This window comes from Callorhinchus milii, unplaced genomic scaffold (assembly GCF_018977255.1).
Source record: "Callorhinchus milii isolate IMCB2004 unplaced genomic scaffold, IMCB_Cmil_1.0 Scaffold2, whole genome shotgun sequence".
Lineage (NCBI taxonomy): Eukaryota > Metazoa > Chordata > Chondrichthyes > Chimaeriformes > Callorhinchidae > Callorhinchus > Callorhinchus milii.
This window is the reverse complement of record NW_024704743.1, coordinates 91,467,257-91,490,075: the sequence shown is the minus strand read 5'-3', so window position 1 is coordinate 91,490,075 and position 22,819 is coordinate 91,467,257. Positions and strand designations below refer to the sequence as shown.

General features: G+C 42.9%; 1 protein-coding gene across 6 annotated transcripts in view; it reads left to right on the top strand.

Moving 5' to 3' along the window:
• Positions 1–22,819, top strand: part of LOC103180254 (RALY RNA binding protein like) — a 198,928-nt gene that overhangs the window by 75,467 nt on the left and 100,642 nt on the right. Inside the window, exon 1 of one of the 6 annotated variants that reach the window (XM_042332294.1) lies at positions 5,401–5,489. The exons of 4 other annotated variants lie outside the window; for them this stretch is intronic. In XM_042332294.1, the coding sequence (XP_042188228.1) occupies positions 5,453–5,489 (37 nt within the window). In that variant the 5' untranslated portion in view covers positions 5,401–5,452. Of the gene's footprint in view, positions 1–5,400; positions 5,490–12,970; positions 12,985–22,819 lie in introns of those variants that run through there. One more of the 6 variants, XM_042332295.1, reaches the window with a different exon arrangement.

Genomic DNA, 22,819 nt, shown 5'->3' with positions numbered 1-22,819 from the left:
TTGTAGCAATGGTAAAGCCTGTTTTAATTGTGTGCTTGTATCATGGATCCGAGGGAAATATTTATTCCTTATTAATAGGGAAGTGGTTTCCTCTTGGTATCTTTGCTCACAGGGAGCCAGGTTGAAGCTGTTACGCAGAAAGAACATTTTAACCATTTGCATTAACTCTCATCTGATGGGGATTTTTTTTCCCCCCTAATAAACTCAATGCTGCAATGAACATTTTGAAAGAATCATCATCAGGGCTGGGAACATGGTGCTTTCTCTTTCTGGTCCTCCTCCTTTCTTCGCTCTATATGCTCCAGGGCACTAAACAGTTGAATTACCTAACAAACCGTAAAATTGCTAATTAGTGTGGTGCATTGCCACTCCATCTAACAGACTCCATTAAGACCACATTTAAATTCATTTAGCAAGATATCCTGATGCTCAACGTTTTTTTTTGTTGATGAATTCTATCTTTTTTTAAAAAAACAGGGATATTACAGTACATTTGTGATAAGATCATAGTCTGTTCCAGCCACTTGTTTGGAACGGGTAAAATGCTGTTGCTTTTTCATGGGTTTTTGGATGTGAAAATGTTTTACTCACTCACTTGGCATTCACAAAGCTGGTTCCAGAATTGCTGATATGTTGCCTGTAGTTGATCCCTCCTATTGAAACATCCAGCCATTTACATACAAATTACAGACAACTGAAAGAGGCCCTAAATTGAGAGTAGAGTAAGTGTAGAAGATGTTTTAAAAAGTCATGCATGTGGATATTTCCTACACTAAAACTGTGTACAATTTGGTTGATTTATAACGAGTCAAATATTGCAATATAGAAATTAATCTGCTAATCTGGCAGTTGTTTTCTCCCAGTTTCATTCTTCCCTCTCGCACCATTCCCTATACAAGCTCCTCCAATCCACAGCAACCAAACTGCCCTGGGCAAAGTCGCAATGCAACCAGAACTTTCTTTGCCTTCTTACCCTCTTTGACCTTCCTGCCCTTCTAATAAATGATCACTCCATTCATCTTCCACTGTTCCTCCTCACTGCTCCATGTCCATGATGTTGTGCTGACTTTTTTCACATTTGTGACTAGCTGAAAATGAGAGCGGGTGAGGGTGTGAGTGGGTGAGGGTGTAAGTGGGTGAGGGTGTGAGTGGGTGAGGGTGTGTGTGGGTGATTGGGTGAGGGTGTGAGTGGGTGAGGGTGTGAGTGGGTGACTGGGTGAGGGTATGAGTGGGTGAGGGTGTGAGTGGATGAGGGTGTGTGTGGGTGACTGGGTGAGGGTATGAGTGGGTGAGGGTGTGAGTGGGTGACTGGGTGAGGGTATGAGTGGGTGAGGATATGAGTGGGTGAGGGTGTGAGTGGATGATTGGGTGAGGGTGTGAGTGGGTGAGGGTGTGAGTGGGTGACTGGGTGAGGGTATGAGTGGGTGAGGGTGTGAGTGGGTGACTGGGTGAGGGTATGAGTGGGTGAGGATGTGAGTGGGTGAGGGTGTGAGTGGGTGAGGGTGTGACTGGGTGATTGGGTGAGGGTGTGAGTGGGTGACTGGGTGAGGGTGTGAGTGGGTGAGGGTGTGAGTGGGTGACTGAGTGAGGGTGTGAGCGGGTGACTGCATTATATTTTTCTTTGTTAACTGTATCAAATTTGTATATGAATAATATTTTTAACACTTTTTTAAAAAGTGAATCCCAAATGAGAGAGCATAAATATAAGAACAACAATAACAACAACAAGATTTCATTTTTAGAGCGCCTTTCACATCGGGAGGACGTCCCAAGGCGCTGGACAGTTGGGCCAGGACCCGAGCAGGGGGGAAACGGTCAGGGTGAGAGGAGGGAAGGGAGGGAGCGAGGAGGGGGTAGAGAGTCGAGAGGGGAGCTGAAGGCTCGGTCAAAGAGAAAGGCGTTGAGACCGGCCTTGAAGGAGGAAAGGGAGCAAGCGAGGCGAAGGCACTGGGGGATTGAGTTCCAGAGCCAGTCAGTAACAGATCCAAGAAAGTCAGTAACAGATCCAACGTTTAGGAGAATCACTATGCAGACAGTGGTGAAAACGTGGAACTCTACTGGAAACTGTGGTTGAAGCAGAAAGCAGAAATAATACAAAACTTGATGCGTACATGAGGGAGAAGGGAATAGAAGCTTATAGAAAGGGGTGGAGGCTCTGTTTTAATGCTGTTAAAAATGTAAGTCCTTTCTTGTTGAATAAAGTATTTTATTTCCTTTTATTTGTTCTGCAGTTATAACAATAACAAATTACTCATTTCTGTAGTCTTTATTCATAAGGCATTGGAATGGGCATGGCAATATAAAGAGAAATTGCCATGCCCACAAAATATACAGTCAATTCACTTTACAGTACATTCTGTGAAGCGCTTTGAGAGGTCTCGAAGACATGATAAGGCACGATATCAAATGCACGGATTATTATTATTAAAGTAATGATCATGTGATGTGCAGATGGTGAGCAGACAATTGTGTTATGTTGCCTGGGGTCTGGGATGTGGGTTGAGAACTAGCGGAGAGTGGGCCTGGGGCAGGTTTGGCACAAACATCCTCACTGCTTTACAGCATTTACCAGTTGTTTGGTGATTGGTTACAAATCGCATATTTCAATAATCAATTTCCGCGTGTGGGAATCTATACCAGGGATTTCAGTTTTGATGCAGAGCAAAATATTTCACAGTATTGCTTGCAAGTTCCCTAGACACAGTTTCCAGCTTCTCTCTCCCCATCTCCCAAAATGCTTAAAAATATAAAAGTATTTAATTATCTGTAACAGACATAAAGCTTCTCTCAACCCCACCCCCCCCCCCCCCACCTCAAACCATGGGATAGCAAGAAAGAAAGGGTGTAAAACATAACAATATACAGAAATTTATAGCATAGAAGCTTTAAAGTGCCATCCATTCAATCCAATTTACATGCCTTTTCCCCATATCCTTGTAAATTCCTCCATTTTAGATATCTACCTAGTTCCTGCTTGAAAGCTAATTTGGATCTTGCCTCAACCCCTCGTCCCTTTTATGTCATGAGGATTTACTATAAAGTGTAGTCACTATTTATTTTGTATACGAATGTGGCACTCAATTTGCGCACAGAAAGTTGTGAAGTGAATGAACAATTTTATCTGGGGAATTGTTGGTCAGACCACCAGTGGAAACTCCATTGGTTTTTCAAGTAGCGCCATAGGATCTTCAGTGTCTACCTTGAACAGGCAGACAGTTTAACATCTCATTCAGAGGACGGCACCTCCAGGAGATACAGGAGATGGTTTAACGTCTCATTCAAAGGACAGGAGCATCCTGGCCTGTAGGGTTGTAGGAGGTGGTAGAGGTAAGGTGTGAGGAGTGGAGGGATTTGAAATTGAAGGTGAGGTCCTTGAACTGGACCCACTGGGGTTGTTGTGCCAGTGAAGCCAAGTGAGGAAGAAGAAGAATCAGTTCATCTGGAGAATTGACCAGGACACGGGGATAAATAATCTGCTTCTTCTTCATGTTCCCCATCTGATCCACCCCATGATTAGTGGGCAAACTTTCATCACATTCTGCCCCCACTCTCTGGAGCTCCATCCCGGGGTCCCTCTGCCTCACCTTCAAAACCCATTTCAGGACCTAGCATTTAAACTCACCTTCCTTATCCTTCCCCATTGGCTTCCAGTCAGATCTCTGCAGAGCTTTAAGATATCCTCGAATGTGAAATAAGCTATTTATTTATTTATTTATTTATTTATGAATTTGTTTGTTTGTGTAAATTGTTATTGTTTACTTTGTGGCTATTTTATTGACATTGCTGTGTTCAAACTGTCCGCTGTGTTTGCTTAAAAATATGCAATCACTACATTGTTACAGTAATTACCTGTGAAGCGTTTTGGGGTGTTTAGATGTTTTGGCGCTATTTTGACTGCAGGGATTATTAGCGATAAATTTAAACGGCCCATTTGGCTTCCTTTGGTTTCAAATCTGGTCACAATTAAGCTCTAACATAGGTGTAAAATAATAATCTGTGGTTGAACGCAAACCGCATTAAACCAGTGTTGGCACTGCCAGTTGCACGTCCAACATGTCAATCATACCAAGCCATAATAGTAATAATAATAATCCTTGCATTTGACACAGCACCTTATCAAGTCTTTGACAGTCTCAAAGCGCTTCACAGCATATAACTGTAAAGTGAATTGACCGTACATTTCGGGGGACAAAACCAGGCAACCATTCGCACACGGCAGCGTCCCTCAATGGATTGAACGACTAAATTATTATTAATATTATTGTCATGATCACTGCTATGTATTTCAGCGATGCACCTGAAAGTGTGCAAAGCAGTTTGCAGAGCAGTGAAGTGTCGCCAGTGAGGGGACAAAGGCGAGAGGTCCCGGTCAGAGCAGCCACGGGGATTTGTGCAGAGGGTCTGAGATATTATTTCTGGCCGCACCCCCCCCAACCCCCCCCTCCCTCACCCCCCACCCCCACCCTCCCTCACCCCCCCAACCCCCCCTCCCTCACCCCCCCAACCTCCCTCACCCCCCCCCCCCCCCCTCACCCCCCCCCACCCTCCCTCACCCCCAACCCACCCCTCCCTCACCCCCCCCACCCCCCCCCCCCCACCCTCCCTCACCCCCCACCCCACCCTCCCTCACCCCCCCAACCCCCCCCTCCCTCACCCCCCCCAACCTCCCTCACCCCCCCAACCCCCCCTCCCTCACCCCCCCCCCCCCCTCCCTCACCCCCCCACCCTCCCTCACCCCCCCAACCCTCCCTCACCCCCCAACCCCCCCCTCCCTCACCCCCCCCCACCCTCCCTCACCCCCCAACCCCCCCTCCCTCACCCCCCCCCACCCTCCCTCACCCCCCCAACCCTCCCTCACCCCCCCCCTCCCTCACCCCCCCCACCCTCCCTCACCCCCCAACCCCCCCTCCCTCACCCCCCCCACCCTCCCTCCCGAACCCCCCCAACCCCCCCTCCCGAACCCCCCCAACCCCCCCCTCCCTCACCCCAACCCCCCCTCCCTCACCCCCCCCCCCCCTCCCTCACCCCCCACCTCAACACCCCCCTCCCGAACCCCCCCGTCCCCCCACCTCCCCCCCAAGGCGGGGAGAAGGTGCCAATGAGAGCGCACTGCTGGGCTCTCCGGGGCGGTGTGAGCGATCGCGGAGTGGAGGCTGCGGAGACGCCCCCTCTGTGCAGTTTGCGAGTGGTATCACCGCAACTGGGGCTGAGCACCGTGTCAGTCAGTCAGTCACTGACTGGCTCCTGAGCAGCAAGTGCGAGGCTCGCTGTGACTGCCCTCCCTGCCCTGCCAGCCCTGCATTGCCCTGCCAGCCCACCCTGCCAGCCCTGCCCTGCCCTCCCTGCCAGCCCACCCTGCCAGCCCTGCCCTGCCCTGCCCTCCCTGCCAGCCCTGCCCTGCCAGCCCTGCCCTCCCCGCCAGCCATCAGCAGCCAAGCTGGAGCCCTTCAGAATGACCATGTTCAAAGGCAAGCGTCGCAACCAGCGATGTGAGTATGTTTCCCTACGAGCTGAGGAGCTGAGCTGTGGGTTGAGCTGCTGGGCTGGGCTGGGCTGGGCTGTGGGCTGAGCTGGGCTGTGGGCTGGGCTGTGCTGGGCTGTGGGCTGAGCTGGGCTGTGGGCTGAGCTGAGCTGGGCTGTGGGCTGAGCTGTGGGCTGGGCTGGGCTGGGCTGTGGGCTGAGCTGGGCTGTGGGCTGAGCTGTGGGCTGAGCTGGGCTGTGGGCTGAGCTGTGGGCTGGGCTGAGCTGGGCTGTGGGCTGAGCTGGGCTGTGGGCTGGGCTGAGCTGGGCTGTGGGCTGGGCTGAGCTGGGCTGTGGGCTGAGCTGGGCTGTGGGCTGAGCTGGGCTGTGGGCTGAGCTGGGCTGTGGGCTGAGCTGGGCTGTGGGCTGTGGGCTGAGGGCTGAGCTGTGGGCTGAGCTGGGCTGTGGGCTGGGCTGTGGGCTGAGCTGGGCTGTGGGCTGGGCTGTGGGCTGAGCTGGGCTGTGGGCTGTGGGCTGAGCTGGGCTGTGGGCTGTGGGCTGAGCTGGGCTGTGGGCTGGGCTGTGGGCTGAGCTGGGCTATGGGCTGAGCTGGGCTGTGGGCTGGGCTGTGGGCTGTGGGCTGAGCTGGGCTGTGGGCTGTGGGCTGAGCTGGGCTGGGCTGTGGGCTGAGCTGGGCTGTGGGCTGGGCTGAGCTGGGCTGTGGGCTGAGCTGTGGGCTGGGCTGGGCTGTGGGCTGTGGGCTGAGCTGTGGGCTGAGCTGGGCTGGGCTGAGCTGGGCTCGGCAGGTCAGTTACAAGGCTACAGCTCTGCCGGTTGAGCAAAGCTGTTTATTTAAACCGAAGTGAAATGATGCAAAAGGAAAGGAGAAGGGGAGCAGGTAAATGGAGGGTTGATGTGCTGGGAGAGGCTGTAGTGAGAGGTCAGGTTGTCACAGACAATACAGTACAAGCAGGTGACTCTCTCCCTCCCTCCCCACCCACCTTGTTCCCTCCAGTTTCCCAGATTGACTGCAGTGATCCATCCATTCAGCAGAACTTTATATTACTTGAGAACGGAAACTAGCGTTGCATTTGTTTTTTTGCTGGTCCAAATAACACTATCATATATTTTTAAAAATACTTACACATCACCGCTGATGTGTGTATTGTCAGCGAGCTCATCTGTGACCCCTGTTTTATTTTAAATTCCATTCCAGCAGTCCTATCTCTGGGATTTTCCATGTGTAGGTGGGATGCACGGAAATCTCAGCTTGGTTTGGATACTCTTAAGCATGGTGGTGGGTTTCCATATGTGTCAGACACCCCGCTGACCAAAAAAAAAATCTTTTATTCTGAATTTGAGCAGATGGGTAGAACAAGGAAAGTTTTGAGGGTTCTTTTATTGTAAGGATTTGCTAATAAGCTGCGTTAAATAACTGAGCGATATGTATAATGTTCAGGTGGGGATGGGAGGAAGAAAGTTGAAAATAATGTGACTAAGGGAATGGTTAATAAATGAAGGGTCCATCAGCGGTTTGTTATTTGGAGTTTGTTTGGGGAGAGAAAACTGAGATTTCGATTTATTTAAACTGCATTTACTTGAGAGCGGCGAGAGAAATGACTTGAAGTGCAATCAGTTTCAAATGATATTGAAAAGAAATGTGCCCAGCAAGGAATTTTTCTGTTAAGATAAATAAGGAAGTTGATGCATAGCCTCTGGGGCAAATCATGCAGTGTTCACACCATGATTCAAATTGTCCTGGAAAAAAACACAGCAGCTGTGGCATCATTCTATTGAATGAGACAACAGGATGACAAACATTTAGAGCTTAACTCATTTATTACTGGGAGAAGGTGGGAAGAAGAGAGAGGAAGAACTTTGTGGACAGACTTCTGAGCCTCAGGCAATGTGTGTAAAAAAACTGATGCCAGACGATTCCATATGATTGATTTGTGGAAGAAATGTTTTTGATATGGAGTAAAAGGCAATTGTTAAATCGGCAGAAAACAAACTCAGGAGCAATGCAGTTTGTGTTTTTACATTCATTTTTTGGTATTATCTACCCATTTTCAATATATAACCCCCCCCCCCCACCCCCACTGCCAGAAATTGTCTACATTTTCTCTATTTTACACAAACTGCGTGTGTTGGAGATAGAATCAATTGTGTTGCACATTCTGGAAAACTGTTTACATTTTGGTGCAATCGTGCCTCTCTGCCTTGGAGATCATTATGCTTTTATTCAATTGCGCTTTTCATGTTTCTGGATTGATTAAGGACTAACATGTTGTACACAATACCCGTGTGGTAGTACACAAAACATTGTTCTGAGATCAGAAATTCCTGGACCAAACTCCACTCTGTACAATGCTATGTGTTATTTAATAATAATAATGCTTCCATTTGATATAGCGCCTTTTCACGTCTTCGAGGCATCTCAAAACGCTTCACAGAATATATTGTAAAGTAAATTGACTGTTTATTTTGTGGGCAAAACGTGGCAGCCAATTGCACACAGCAGTGTCCCACAAACATTTGCAATATTTGGAGTTTATTATTAATAATAATAATGCAGAACAATAATGCTTACACTTGATACAGCGCCTTTCATTTCAGGAGGACGTCTGTCTCAAAGTGATTCACAGAATACAGTGTAAAGCGTAATGACTGTATTTTGCCAGCTAAATAAATTGTGTATATACTGTTATAGTGAAGTTTCAATATTGACCTGAACAGAATCTAGTATTGTGCCTGCACTGATATGGGAAATTATCACACTACAGAGCTTGTATATTTAGGATTAGAGCTGGTGTACTTGGCGTTTTCTCTAGAATGTATCTTTAAATTATTCTGTCATACCATTTAAGGCAAATGGTAGTACAGTGTGTTTTGTTCCAGGATTCTGTGTTATAGATGGTGTGGATTTGTATCTTTGGTTCCTCATACTCTTCTCCTCCCCTCCACACATACACATACAAACCACCAGGTTCCCAACCGGACCATTGAGGGAATTTGTCAGGTGGAGGGACAAGCACTTTCCAATTTTTTGGCTCTGGACCAGCATTGGTAAATAGCTGAGGGCATGCTGCATTCACACAGATAAACCTTTAGGCAACGCTGCAGAGAGGAAAAGGCACTGAAAACAAACGCAAAACATGAGAAAGTATGGTATGCATTCAAGGGCACTTTAAGACCAGTATCTAATACTCATTATTGAGGGAAGAAGGGTGTTCATTTGCTCAATCCATCAAAGCAAATATTCAGAGCTCTTCGTCATTACGGTTCTGTGGTTTTATTTTAAGGGTGAATTATGTACAGAATAAATCAGGGATAAAAATAAGGGTTTGCAACTGTAACTTGAAAGGCTACAAATTTAAAACTGCGGCTCCTGGCAGGGTTCCAGTCTTGGAGTGAATTGGAAGAAAGAGAAAGGGACGGAATGATCTCAGCACTTGCAATGCAAATCTGCAATACTTTACATTTGTCATTGTAATGTTTTCAGTATCATCAATTATTAATCAATGGGAAACTCGCGCACCAAAATGAAAAGTGTTCTAATTGCGTAATATTTAATTTATTTGGTGAATATTGCAATGACTATACAATGACTTTGTATGCTTTATGTATCATGTCCAGTGCTTTATAACATTTTCACAGAAAGTCTTTTTACAGCCATTTAAGATTGATGAAATGTTTGTGTGGAAGGTAAGAGCCAATGCAATACCCAAACAATACAAGACTATCACAACAGCTAAAACTAATGAAAATATTTATCAATGTACATGTGTGTGTTTCCCCCCAAGCTTGGACACAATTGTTGCAGTGGTAAAAACCTTCATTTGTTTGAAAGAGTAATTTTATTAATGGGCTCTCTTGATGATGTTGCTGGGATCAGAGGTTGTATTCTCGCGGTTTGTTCTGCAGCCTTGTTCGTGATGCACGTCTCTGTTCTTAGTCCGATGCTGGCAGGGAGCTGTCCCTGGAGTTGAACCAGGCTTGCAGATTTGGTTGGTTAAAAACAGATAGATAGTCTGCTCATTCGTGTCCACTAAAGTCCATGCCCAGTGAGCAGCTCCTTCCTTCATGTAATATCTAGTGTCAAAGTGTCATATATCTTAGCCAGATGTAGAGTATGGGTGGGGGGGGGAGAGTATTAGTTCGGTAATCCAAGTCAAGCTTTCCTCCACAATGAGCACAGTTGCCATTCATTCATGTCACTCAGATGTGGATATGCTCAGTGGAAGACGAGGTAGAGCAAATTCAATACATCGTAGTTGTGGGGATTTTTAAAAACAGCGTAAATAAGTGGCTTTGTACGGCATCTGGTGGCATGCCAATGATGGAGGTTATCAAAAGAGATGTAGAATGGAAGCAGGATTAAATTAACTTTTTTTGAAAATATATATTTATTTATAGATACAATATTTAGTACAACAGAAATCTAAAACAACACTACATCTTCTGTCACAATTTTTTTTCTTTTCTCCCAATAGAAAAAACATTCAGTTGTTTACGATACATTCCTTCCCTGCACAGAGGTTGTGCTCACATGTTTTGGGATGCTCCCTTTAACAGAGTCGGGAATCACCCCTGTGTACACCACATCCATGTGCGCACCTACACACACCCTGATAAGGCGCAGTTGCTGCTTTCAGAAAGCGCCCTGATGCGTACGTGTTTACTGTACATACGTTCTCGGGACCTTCTTTGGTTACAAGGGTTAAGTTAATACATGATGGGGTGGGGAGAGAACGGGAGGAATGATTTAAAGATCCCAACTCTCCTCCCCTTCTGTGTTCTTTCACAGTGTTACACAAGCAGTGCACAATAAGGGAAGGTGGGAATGTGGGAATTTAGAATAATAGTTGGTGATGAAATATAAATAGCTATGCATGTGCGTGTGTAAAAAAAATGTTGAGTAGGCACAGCTCTAAATACCACTGAATTATTTTTAAAATTTGTTGAAAACATGTCTGCGTATTTTACGCAATAAACGCCAAGGGTCGAAATCTAAATAAATACCAGCGGTCTCTTTGTCTCAGTGATGCTATATTGTCAGCCTTTGTCAATGGCTTCAGTAACTTTGGGTCGGTCGGAAGCTGCAGTGTTTTGTTGCTGAGCAGTGCCCTACCCCTGCACCAGAGTGAGCATGAGACCATTTTGCAAAGTGGTGCTGAATTTAGCGCTGATGTTAAGTCAACCAAAATGTTCAATTAAAATGGACCCTGTTGTCACTGTAAATCAGGGTTCCACAACATGGGGCACACCACATCATCTGTTTTAATGAGGCAGTTCCACCGCTTTACTTTCTTAGTTTCAATATTTGAATGGTTTTATCACTCACTATGGAAAGCGCAGATGGATGGAAACTGCTGAAAAAGATGGAATGATTTTCGAATTTTAGTGGTTTTCGCATCTGTCAAAGAATTGTGCCAAAATGGTGATCGTTCTCACACTTGTTGGTAAATTTGCTCGTCTCTGATGGTGAACAGAGTACAACAACAACAACAACTTGCATTTATACACCCTACATGCAGGATAGTGGCTTGCGGTGCATTATTTATTGGTATGTATTATTCATCGGCTGTTGGTAACTTTACTTTGCTGATTAATGGCAGTGTTTTAAGAAAGAATGAGAAGGAAAACTTTGCATTTTTATAGTTCCTTATCACATCGAAATGCCTTTAAGTTCTTCACAAGAAATCACTGTCAAATGTAGTGACTATGTAGGCAAACATGTCAGTCGATTATGCATCAGCAATGTGCTCAAATGGCTACGCCAATTTTTGCATATGATGATCAAATCCACACTGCTCTAGTAAACCGACTGGAAAAACTAATCCCAGTATTTGTTGTGTTACTACATGACTATTACTGCAAAATATTTGCTTGGTTACATGCTCAAAATAGCAGCCAGCCTTAAATGTATACTTAAAGCAGCTTAGTGGAGTTCAAGAAGTGCTTTTGAGACATCCTACCGACATGAAAAGTGATATACAAATGTAAAATTGTTGTTGTTGTGGAGAATATCTGCAAGACCAAAATGGCTTCAAAGAATGCATTTTGCAGACTGAAGATTTTGAGGGATGGAGATGAGAGTTCTCATCCATCTCATGAAAGATAAAAAAAATCAGTATTTAACTCAAAAGCGTGGAAGTGTTCACCCTATATTTTTTTCCTAATATAAAGCTCCAAGCTCTTTATAGTCATGCAAGAAAATTAGCTGTCAGTCTAAATGCAGAAATCTATATAATATACAAGTTTTAATAAAATGTGCCGTAACAAGGATACCCAGTTTTGTTGCTGTAAAAGAGTGATGGAAGAGCTCTTTAATGTACTGCATTAATATGAATTGCTCAACTATTGTAGGAAGGAAACCAAGAATACCGAGAGGTAAATTAGCATTGAGAGAGGAGTGTGCCTAGGAGTGAGTGGAAAATAGGCACTTGTCAGTCAGGAGATAAAAATGTCTATTGAATAACTAAAGAAATCATCCAGTTTTGAAGTAAAAGAGTGTTGAGAAGAGAAGTGTTTTATGAAGACTGGAGAGTCTCATATTGAAGATTGGCTAGTTTACCGTTGAAAAATTTCAGAGTGTTACGAAAGGGATTGAATGGATTGTAAAAGCAAGGCTCATCTTCACATTTTTTAATAGTTTTTGCACAAAATCATTATTGTTGTAGGCATTGTGGTGTTTTAGAAAATATTTCACACCGTGAATAGACATCTAATCTTTTACAAGTGTTCATAGAAGAAGAGAAATACAACTGCAGCCTGGAGATTGCTGCTGGTGTTAACTGAAGTGCAGTGTGTGCCAGGTGAAAGGATTTTGTCAATGACACAAATCGATCTCTAGCAAAAATGTGGAATAAGGTGGAACCTGGAATTACAAAGAATGCAACGGCACGGAAACATATATAGTTCGGACCCGAGTCCATATCAGTGTTCATACTCCACACTACTCCCACTTCTGTCTCCCATACCCTTGTATTCCCTTCTCCATCATGTTTGCATCACATTTCCTCTTATATACGTTGATGACTGTACTGTTTAAAAAAAATGCTGAGATCAGGGGATCTATTCATTCGCGTAGTGCATAAGTGAACTGTTTAAAAAGAGAAAGTCAGCTCTATCAGTCTGGCTAGGTTCCTATCCTCAGTAAGACCGTGTTCATAAATGTCATTGGTGTGTGTGGGGGGTGGGGGGAGGAGATAGAGCGGATTGAATATGATGTGTGGGTGATGCTGCCCCCTCAGCAACATTTTTTACCATTTCTTCAATATCGGGTTTCTAGACTAGGCATTTATTTAAATATTCTAAGACTTCTAATATGTGGTCAGTGTACCTAGCATACACCAGGTAAGTGCTCCGAGATGCTGTCCTGTGTGAAGAACGCTACATAAATGCAAATTGTTGTTGTAACAAGTGAACAGTCATCTCCTGCCAAGAAACCTCTCCATGCCTTTTGTTAACGGTTTGCCACAGCAAGATTTTACTCCTCTCTCATCCGGCCGACAATTCAGTGTATGTATGAATGACAAACCTAGAGTAGAGAAGAAGCACCCATGTATTATCTGTTTTGGGAAGGCAGAGAGTGCACATGTAAATGGTTATGGCTTCACACAGTGATAATGTTCTGTTTACTTTTTTGTAGTGCTGAAATGTTACCGCTTTAGTGCACACACTGTGCCCATTATCTGTAATATTTACCCAACAAACGTGTAGTAATGGTTTCAACCTTTAACTGTTAACAATAATCCCTCACATCATGCATCATGCAGCACATGAAGTATAGACTGGAGTATGGTGATGTGCATTGTGAGAGCTGCGGCTGATTTTTGAAGCAAAATTTTAACCGCAATAGAGTGCACATCCCACTGAGGACACCGATAGCATTGCAATCATTCTGCACTGTTAAGAATTTACATTCCTCCACTTAGATGGCAGCACAGCTGTTTCACTGTCGACTTTTATAATCTGTGCTCTTATTCACTGATTCCTTTTGAAGCAGCTAATCATCTCAGAGATCAGTAAAATTACACAGGTCTGAAACTTCTTGTAGCTGATTTTGTGCGAAGCTTTTTTTTAATTAGAATTTTATTTCATAAAGTAACAATAACCATCCAAATAGTGATTCCTGACAGTTTACTGAATCGGCTAAGTGATTTGCATTTGCTCCCCCCCACCCAGCTTCCCAACACACACACACACACACGTATTTACTTTTCTCTTTCTGTCTTGAAATGTGAGTTACCAACTGGATTCCCTTAAGGTCAGATTCAATATTTTATTGACAATTAGTTCTTTAGTTCCTCTGTGCTCTAAGCAGGATTGAAGCAATACCTTGCCATCCTGTCTCCATAGATGCTTTTCATTCTCACCTTTTCATTCTCACTGTCAGAATTAACCATCAGGAAATTGGAGGGCGAGGCAACAAAGTCCATATAGGAATAACCTCTTCTGTGTGCATTCTGGTAAAGGGAAGCACTCTCTCTCTCACTCTCATGGAAGCTATCATGGGTAAGAGAATACATTGGCACAATGCAGAAATGGGTGACTTTTTAATGCAGGAGAGAGAACAGAACTAATGACAGCAGGTAGATACACTAGACTGCTGTGCAACACGTGTTCAGCCATCTGCATGTAGACGTAAGTACGAAACATTTTGCAGCCTCAAAGGACCGAGTGATGGCAGAATATGCTCTCTGGTGAATGTCATGCTCTCACAAAGGAGATCTTTCTCCGTCCTCCTTTTATTGCACAGAAGTGTCATCAGAACCGTGCTCAGTCCCCTCGAGAGAGCTGAAAGTATTCTCCAGTGGGATGTGAGAGCATTGTTTAATGGCACTGTGGGACTGAAGGTGACTCTGCTGAAGGTGACTCTGCTGAAGGTGACTGTGCTGAAGGTGACTCTGCTGAAGGTGACTGTGCTGAAGGCGACTCTGGTGATATGGTGAAAAAATGCAAATGCACAAAAATATATACTTGGTGTTGTTCTATCAAGACTTTTAGAATGTTACTGTTAATTGCAGTAGCCTAGAGCAGCATTTACAATTATATGTTCAATTTAATGTAGTACTAGATTACACAAATGGTAACACATTTTGGTCTAAAATGTGGGGTTTCTAAAGGATTCCTTAATAAATCCCAAATTTGCAACAGACATGTTATTGAACGCTCTATACATCTCTTAATGCCAAGTGGCGCACAGATGTTGCACTGCGCCCACTGTACAGCTGCAGGGATTCCCCCACAAGCAGTCAGGCAATGGAGGAAGCAATCGGCTCGCTCTCAATCAGATTCCACGGGCTTGCAACAACAACACCTTGCATTTATATAGTGCCATTCATGCGGGATAGCGTCCCGGAGTGCTTCCACTCCAGATATAAATTTTGTTGGAGTAGAGTTCCCATGAGTGCCCCTGAAGTATTTCCGGTTATCGGAAAGCATATCCCTGGGGTCAGCCAGATATCTTGACACATGAGGAAACCCATTATCATGTTGGACCGAGTGTTCCACATAAATATTGCCACCAACATATAGAAATTTCCCAGTGTGGAATGGAATGTGCCTCTCTTCCTGAAAGGTGCACCCCGTTCCCCCCACCAACCCAAGCTAGGGTTCTGAAATGCTGTACACTGTCCAGCACCTTGGGACGTGAAAGGCGCTATACAAATGTAATCTTGTTGTTGTTGTTGTTTACCTAATCCCGTGGAGTCCTGTAGCTCAGTGGTTAGAGCACTCGCTTTGCAAGCGAGACACCTGGGTTCAATTCCAGGCAGGTCAGGGCGAAACCTTGGGCAAGTTTCCTTACTCCACACGTCTAATAATAATCCCTCCAAAAAACAAAACAATAATAAATTGGTCATTTTCAATCCACAATTGTTTGTGGGACACTGCTGTGCGCAATTGGCTGCTATGTTTCGCCCACAAATATACGGTCAATTCACTTTACAGTCTATTCTGTGAAGCGCTTTGAGACGTCGAGAAGACGTGAAAAGTGCTATATCAAATGCAAGGATTATTTATATTATTTTGTAAGGCACAGGATGGCATGAACTATTTGCACAACCTTATTGAGGAATCCTGTTAGAAATCCCACATATTGGACCTCAATATTCATGCAGATACCCAGCAACATATCTTGTGGAGATGTCATTGGAATAAAAGTTCTGTAAAAATCTCCTCTTTCTCCTGTCTCTCTTTTTCTTAGCTGTGACAGTTTGTTTGGCAGCATGTACAAGTGGTGTGATTACATGTGCAGCCTTTATAAATCTAAACCTGATGAAACTTGTGTGTCAAGAACATTCCAGAAAAACAAAATCATCCTATGTAGATCCTTAGGGAAGAGAGAACTTCTCCTGTTTCTTCAGTCTCTCACCAGCCAGAAGACTGTCAGTTTGGTGTTGAAATGTTTTCCGTGGGAATATACAAGAAGGTGACACATCAGCCAGAGTAGCCCGAGAGGTTGTCCAGTCAATCCAGCCGTTTGTCTGTCAGATTGGTCCACAGAACTCGGATTGGGTCACTGCACCGAGAGGGTCCCTCTGCTGAGTACAGTTGAGTTCACATAATATTAAGTCGCCTATGGTTATAATCCAAATAATGTTTTAATGGCAGTTGGTCCTGGCTGTGCTTGGTATGTTTTGTACACATTTGAGTTTGCGCATTTGTTGTAGCCGTCTAATGTTATAATTTGTCTAATGTTATGCAAATTTGCCGTCCCGATTAACAGAGATTGGATAATGTTATACAAGGGTCACTACAGCACCAGGAACCCAGAATAAAGAGACAGGTGGATGGTCCATTGAGAACAAGAGATGGGTTGATGGATAGCCAGATGGTCCAATGAGAAGAGGCTGTTACAGTACAGTATTTTACGAGTTTTTATAAGGGATGTTCCCCTATTATCACAGTACATATAATTTAAAAATTATATTTTGTCTGGTCCGACTGAGTATAACATTAAGCAGACTTGACTCTATCACTGAAAACATGGTGTTAATAACCACGTGGGCGACAGACTATTCGGAATTCTAATTGGTCAATAAAGCACCAGCTCCAGGGTTCAGCATAACACTGAGGATCGTTAGTAATAGTCAAAATAAAAAGATGATGCACCATGGCAAATGAACTTCATTAGCACTGCATGCTGACCTCACAACATATAGTACAGCACTTACCGGCTAATACCTCTCCACACACTTTTGGGCAAAATTAACCCCTATTTAAATAGGGATAAAACCTTGCCGTTCCCTCCTCCTCCCCTCTTCCAGTGTATTTTTCAAAAGAGATCTGTAGTTGCTTGTATGCAGTTTAATAAGAGTTATCATGTTGATTATTTCTCTCAAATCCTCAGGGCTCAGAATTTGATTCTCTAATTCTCCTCTCCGATGCATTCTCCTGCCTTATGAAGGCTATGTCATGCTGGGTGTGGTTCTCCAGGAGTATCAGGCATGGCTGTTTGTGGGACATTACTATGTGCAAATTGGTTTGTTATTGTTTGCCTACAAATACACAGTCAGTAAAATCCTGTGAAGCTCTTTGTTTTATCCAATGAGTCTTACAACCCACCCCTTAGATTCAAATCATTTCCTGGACTGTTTGGATGAGTTCCATAACTTCCAGTGCATTTGCCAACTGCATTAACAGGGGGAGCAGCTCAGTGTGCTTGTTTTATTCAAACTTTTGCGCAACCCATCCATCTGTATGACTGTGCTTGGTCTGTCGCAGCGTGATCATTTTGATTGAAATGAATAGTGAGCTCACCAGATTCAGAGTAATGTAGAATGAAATCTGGCAGTAGATTCAGAACAGGTTGGCAGTGCTCAGCATCTCACATGCAATTTAAAAATGAGATTTGAAACTGGAATTGTAAGGACAGCAGAAGTAGTTGGAATAGGTTGAGAACTGAGTGAGAGCGAATATTGTACGGCTTCTGGTTATTGGGAAGGAGCCAAGGTGAAGAATTTACATTTCATTAGAGAAAGGTAATGTGGTGACCGAAACAAATACTTCAATTTTTTCCATTGTAAAACACGAATTGCAGCTTGGCAAAGATGGCCTGAAATACATGCTTGTTTGCTCAGATTCTGATTTACTTTCCATAATATCTGAATAAGTCTGATTTTCTCTAGTTGTCACAATGCATTTTTTATCAGAAAGCCAGGAGTGAACGACTCATTAAAGGTCAAAATGTTTCAGTTAAGTGGATTTTTCATATTTTTTCCCAACTGAAAACTGTGGCCAAACTCCAGATCTGGTCATTTTAGCTCAGGGATCTTAAACAGCATTAGATATAAGTAGGACGTGTGTATGAAGAAACCCAAAAAGTTTCTCCTCCATTGAGTTAGAATGGGTGAAGAATAAGCCCTGAAATGGTTACATGGCAACTAGATTAGGCAGGAGATGCATTTGGATCCTTGAGGAAATGGGTGAAGTGCTGGTTAATAATTGTAGAAGTCCTATAAGTATTATGCCTCTAAGTATTGGTCTTATATCAGTAAGAGGAAGCTAGATGTACACATGAGGGAAAGGGAAACAAAGGCGAATAATGAGCGAGTAGAAACTCATGTGGAGTATAAAGAGCGACATAGATTAGTTGGGCCAAATGACCTGTTTCCACACTGTACATTCTATGTAAATTAATGTATTCCTGATGACTGGAGGATAGAGAATTTCAGCAATTATTTCAGAAAAGTAGTGAGATAAGAACCTGGAAATGATAGACCAGTTAACCTAACATAAAGTGTGTAAATACTTGAGAGTATTATATAAGAAAGTGTGTTCACAAAGTCATTTGGTTTGGGCTAGATTGGAGTGAGGTAAGTAATTGAATTATGTATGTGATCCTAATCAATGTGCAACAGGTGGACAACAGCAAAAGAAGAGCCTAACTGCTATAACAGCCGTGCAGCAGTGTGGAGAGGTTATCAGAGTGTGACCTACAGTATACAGCACCGTTGATGGTACGTGTGTGATTCCTCTTAATTCCTTTCATGTAAACAGATTTTGACACATCTATTTCCACAATACATCTGCTCTGATGTTGCATGCTATGGTTTATGATGTGTATTAGCTATGTGCATTATATCGTGCTCATTGTGATACATAGATAGACTCATTCATAAAAGAGATGATACCTATGCCTAGTAGAATGTACGCACTGCTTATGTGTCTCTTTTTTTGTCTTCCACCACAGGTCTGCCTGGTTCATCTAGAGAAAGAGTACAGCCTCAAAGTGCAATACCACAGCATATAATCACTTAATCCCCAGTGCTCAATACTGTACTAAACAGTTGTGCTGCAATAACTAATAGAATATGATGACTCTTTTATGAAGAGATAGTTATTATTATGTGTTTTATGACAAATTATTTACATAGTGCTGATTGATCTCTCGGGTTTTAAACAGGCAATCACAATGTTAGGCATACCAGGAACAAGATGCTGAAAGAATGTTATTAAAAGTGAGTTGTAACCACATGGGTCTCCAGCCATCAGCTTTATCCTCTTCTGATTTCTAATCCATCTGAATGTTACAAGCAAAGTCTTCCAACAACATCCAGATGAAACCCTGCTAATGGCTGTGTTGTGCAGTGTTTCACAGCACCTGCACAATCTTTGGTATCACAGATGGATCCTATAAAATGGAAATCCCACGAACAGGGTACTGTTGGGGTCAAATAGATAATTTGTTGTTATGCATGACATTAATGCAGTAGAAATCCGTTCCTATGCAAGTATTCAATATTGTTCACTATTAAAGCTCTTAATGCTACTTGTGTTCACTCTTCAGTTCAAACCATCTTTGGGAAGTGTTTGCAACTGCACGGAATTTCACCCTCTTCATCTGAAACCAAAGCACTTCAACTGTTGCTCATCATTCTTCTCTCTAAGGCAGTGGTAGGCAATACTTTGATTGACCAACAAAATAATAATACAAATAACAAAATAGCATAGCATGCCACAAATCAAGAAATATTCAATCAAGAAACATTTGTTTTGTTGGCCCCCACGGCTCTAAGGCAAGCCAATGTCGCATGGAGCACAAGTTATTGTTTACCTACAAAAAAATACACATTCACTACACATTACAGTATATCCTGTGATGTCCTCCTGATGTGAAAGGAAAATTAAGTAATTATTATTAAGAATATTATTGTTGTTATTTCACTGGCGTTTAATTTGCAAGATGGGCTAACAACGCATATGCAGAGATTATGGTGCTGGTTTAAATCATGTGCAAAAGTATATAGGTACACTTAGTTTTGTAATTAACCAACAATATAAAAGATTACCAAATTACCTGGAATCCTTTTCATTGATTATGAATTGCAAAATCCAACCTGCAAAGTTTACACATGGGCTGATAACTTAACCCACAGAAACCAATAATGTTCTTATCCCAGAGTAGGCTTGTTGGGTCTGCGGGTCCTTTGCCCTCTTACCTTTCTGGGTATTTTTGTATCAAAGGTCAAGTTCAGAACAGACACCAGGAAGTATTTCTTTATGTGTTTTATAATTATTGACTGGGACAGGTTCCCAGGAAGAGTGGTTGAGGCCAAAACATTGGAGTCATTGATAAACAGCTTGATGCTGTGATGGGAAGATGATAGAATGAGGTTCTGGAAGGCTGAGATAAGATGAACCAAAGGGCCTTTTTCACTCAAACCAATCTTGCGAGTTTGTCTCTGAAAGATCCTTCCTGAAGGTTTCACTAAAGCTAAATGTATAGGAGATCCAGTATTGAGGTAACCATCACAGCCTTAATTAAATATCAAAGGAAATGTTCGTAATAAGAAACATTTTATAGTAATTTTGTGCATGTTACCTTGAGGTTTTATTCGTAATTAAGGAGTTGATTTGTGATAGAAACAAATTGTACAGTGTCGCCTGGTTTCTTATAGCCTATATTGCTCTCGGAGTGGTGGAGACATTAGGTTTATTATCCTGTTTACCATATGGAAATCAGCAATAGTATATCTGGAAATCGAAATCGTACACACTCTGACTGGTATGTAAAGAATTCAGCCAGTTATGCCATTGCTAATAATTCAACTGGTCACAGTGATCTCATTTATGCAGCCTCAAGTAACAACCTGATAGTCAGCCCAAGCTCACAAGCCTGTCCATCATCATCATCCCACAAAATAAAGCAATATTGAATGGTGAACAACGGGTCTCAAAGATCTGACTGGCCTGTTGAAGGCTGTATTGGACAGCACTATCAGGTCACGTGTTTTAGCATTCGTATATACGCTCAGTAGAAACTAGAAATGTACACAAGTGAAGAAACCCATTGTGATCCTTCTCACCAATGAGAAAACATTTAAAGAATCCAGCACTGCCCCCTCTCTCTCTCTCTCTCTCTCTCTCACATGACTTCTTCAACTAATACCTATCTTCTTTTCTGTTCAATTTTTCATGAAGCAATCTGTGTGTATGTCATGGGCATACGATATGCAGAAGGCTGTACAAAATATCAAGCATTTGAGACATCTCAATGACACGACCTGGTGCCGTATCAAATGCAATGATTATTATTATTGTATCCGGTTTTATTCAGAGCGTTTGGTGAATGTGGAAACAAAATTGAAATATAGCTGAAAACAGTAAGTGGTGGAAGTGCACAGCTCATGCGTCAGCCCCTGAAGGAAAATGATGGGTTGACGTTTTTTGGGTTATGACTCCTTCATTAGTACTGGAACTTCTCCAAACCAGTCGGTTTTGCTTTGATCATAACTATACATTTCCCAGCATTTATGTTTTATTTTTTAAACTTTTTCTTTAGCCTGCAGATACAAACATCTAACATCTAGTTAGACAAAGCTGTTTGAGATATATACTATATATATATATATATATTAGCCAAAGGCTTCCATTTTCAACAACAACTTGCATTTGTATAGCATCCTTCATGTAGGATAGTATCTCAGAGTGCTGTACAGTGATGGGATTGGATGGCTAGCATGGGAGAAGGGGAGGTGACCGTACCTACAGTCTTAAGACATTTTCAAACCTTTGAGAAAGCAATCTTCGCTTATGTAAATTAGCCATAATTGTGTGTTTGGTATAAGCCACAAATTCACTATGCTGAGCATTTAAAATATACTTAATTCAGGATCTAGCCACAGCTGTTCTTGTGGCTGTTATCAGCTGTTATTAGTAGTTATCAGATTCTAATAACCGGTACCTTCAGCAAAACAGAATTACTGTGGAGTTACTTGTTCTGTGGCTGCTGAATATTCCTTGAGCAGATATGTTTACTTTCCTACTTGACTGATGTACCTTCCCTCTGTATTACACTTGGGCATTAAGCGCTGGCTGATTCTTCCTGAATTTTCAATGGGTATGAAAAATGCCGGTGGCAATTTTTTTTAGCATTGTTGTTAATTTAAAAGTTATTGACATGACATGGCTCTGAGGGGGGTGGGGGCCTGACACTGTAGATTAACACACAGGTCCTCACATAAATTCTAAATAAATTGCTTGTTTGAGCCATACAGCCACACAGCTTGAGTATCTAACAAATCAGGAAAGGTAACGTGTGTTCTAAATATTCTGGCCTCAGGCCTTAGCTCTTTCACATGTGTTTCCCTGAGTTTTTCCACAAAGAAGCTTTTCAACCATTTTCTCTTGCGTAATGTGCATCTAGGCTGAGAATCACTTTCTGCTGTTTGCTCTTCATTCAGCTCAGCTAGGTGCTTCTAATTATATTCATTTTGACCGATTTACATCATTAAATTGCATGTGAAGTTATTTTCCAGTTCACCTTCTGTGTTTGTATGGCAAATCACCCAACGTGAACAATGCAGGTTTCTTATAGCAGTCACACCAACACAAACGCATTCAATTGTAGCCAGATAGAATGGGGGGATAATGCAATCTTGGAGCTAATGTCTCAAGACTAGTTTGCTCTGTCAACGTAACATGACCATTACACTTGGCAGACAAGCACCATGCTGTAAATTAAAACATTCCAGTTATTGCCTGTCACAGCATAGTGCTTGACTATGTGAGCGTCCCCATAAGTTACTGCTCGAGCACTCAACAACAACAACTTGCATTTATATAGTGCCCTTCACGTAGGATAACATCTCCGAACACTTAATTTATCGAGCGCACTCCGCGAGTACAACTGAGCTACTCTCCTCTCTAGTTTCTCTTGAGTATGACTGAGGTCAATGCTTTGTAAAACTCCTTAGCTCTGAAGGCTATATACGTGCCGTCTCGGAAGCCGTTTTGCTTGGGTGTTCGATATTGCTCTAATATACCAATAACTGTTGGATAAATCTTATGATTTAAATTCTCTCTGAGTAACACTGATGTTATACCCCATCACTAGGGGTCACTTAAA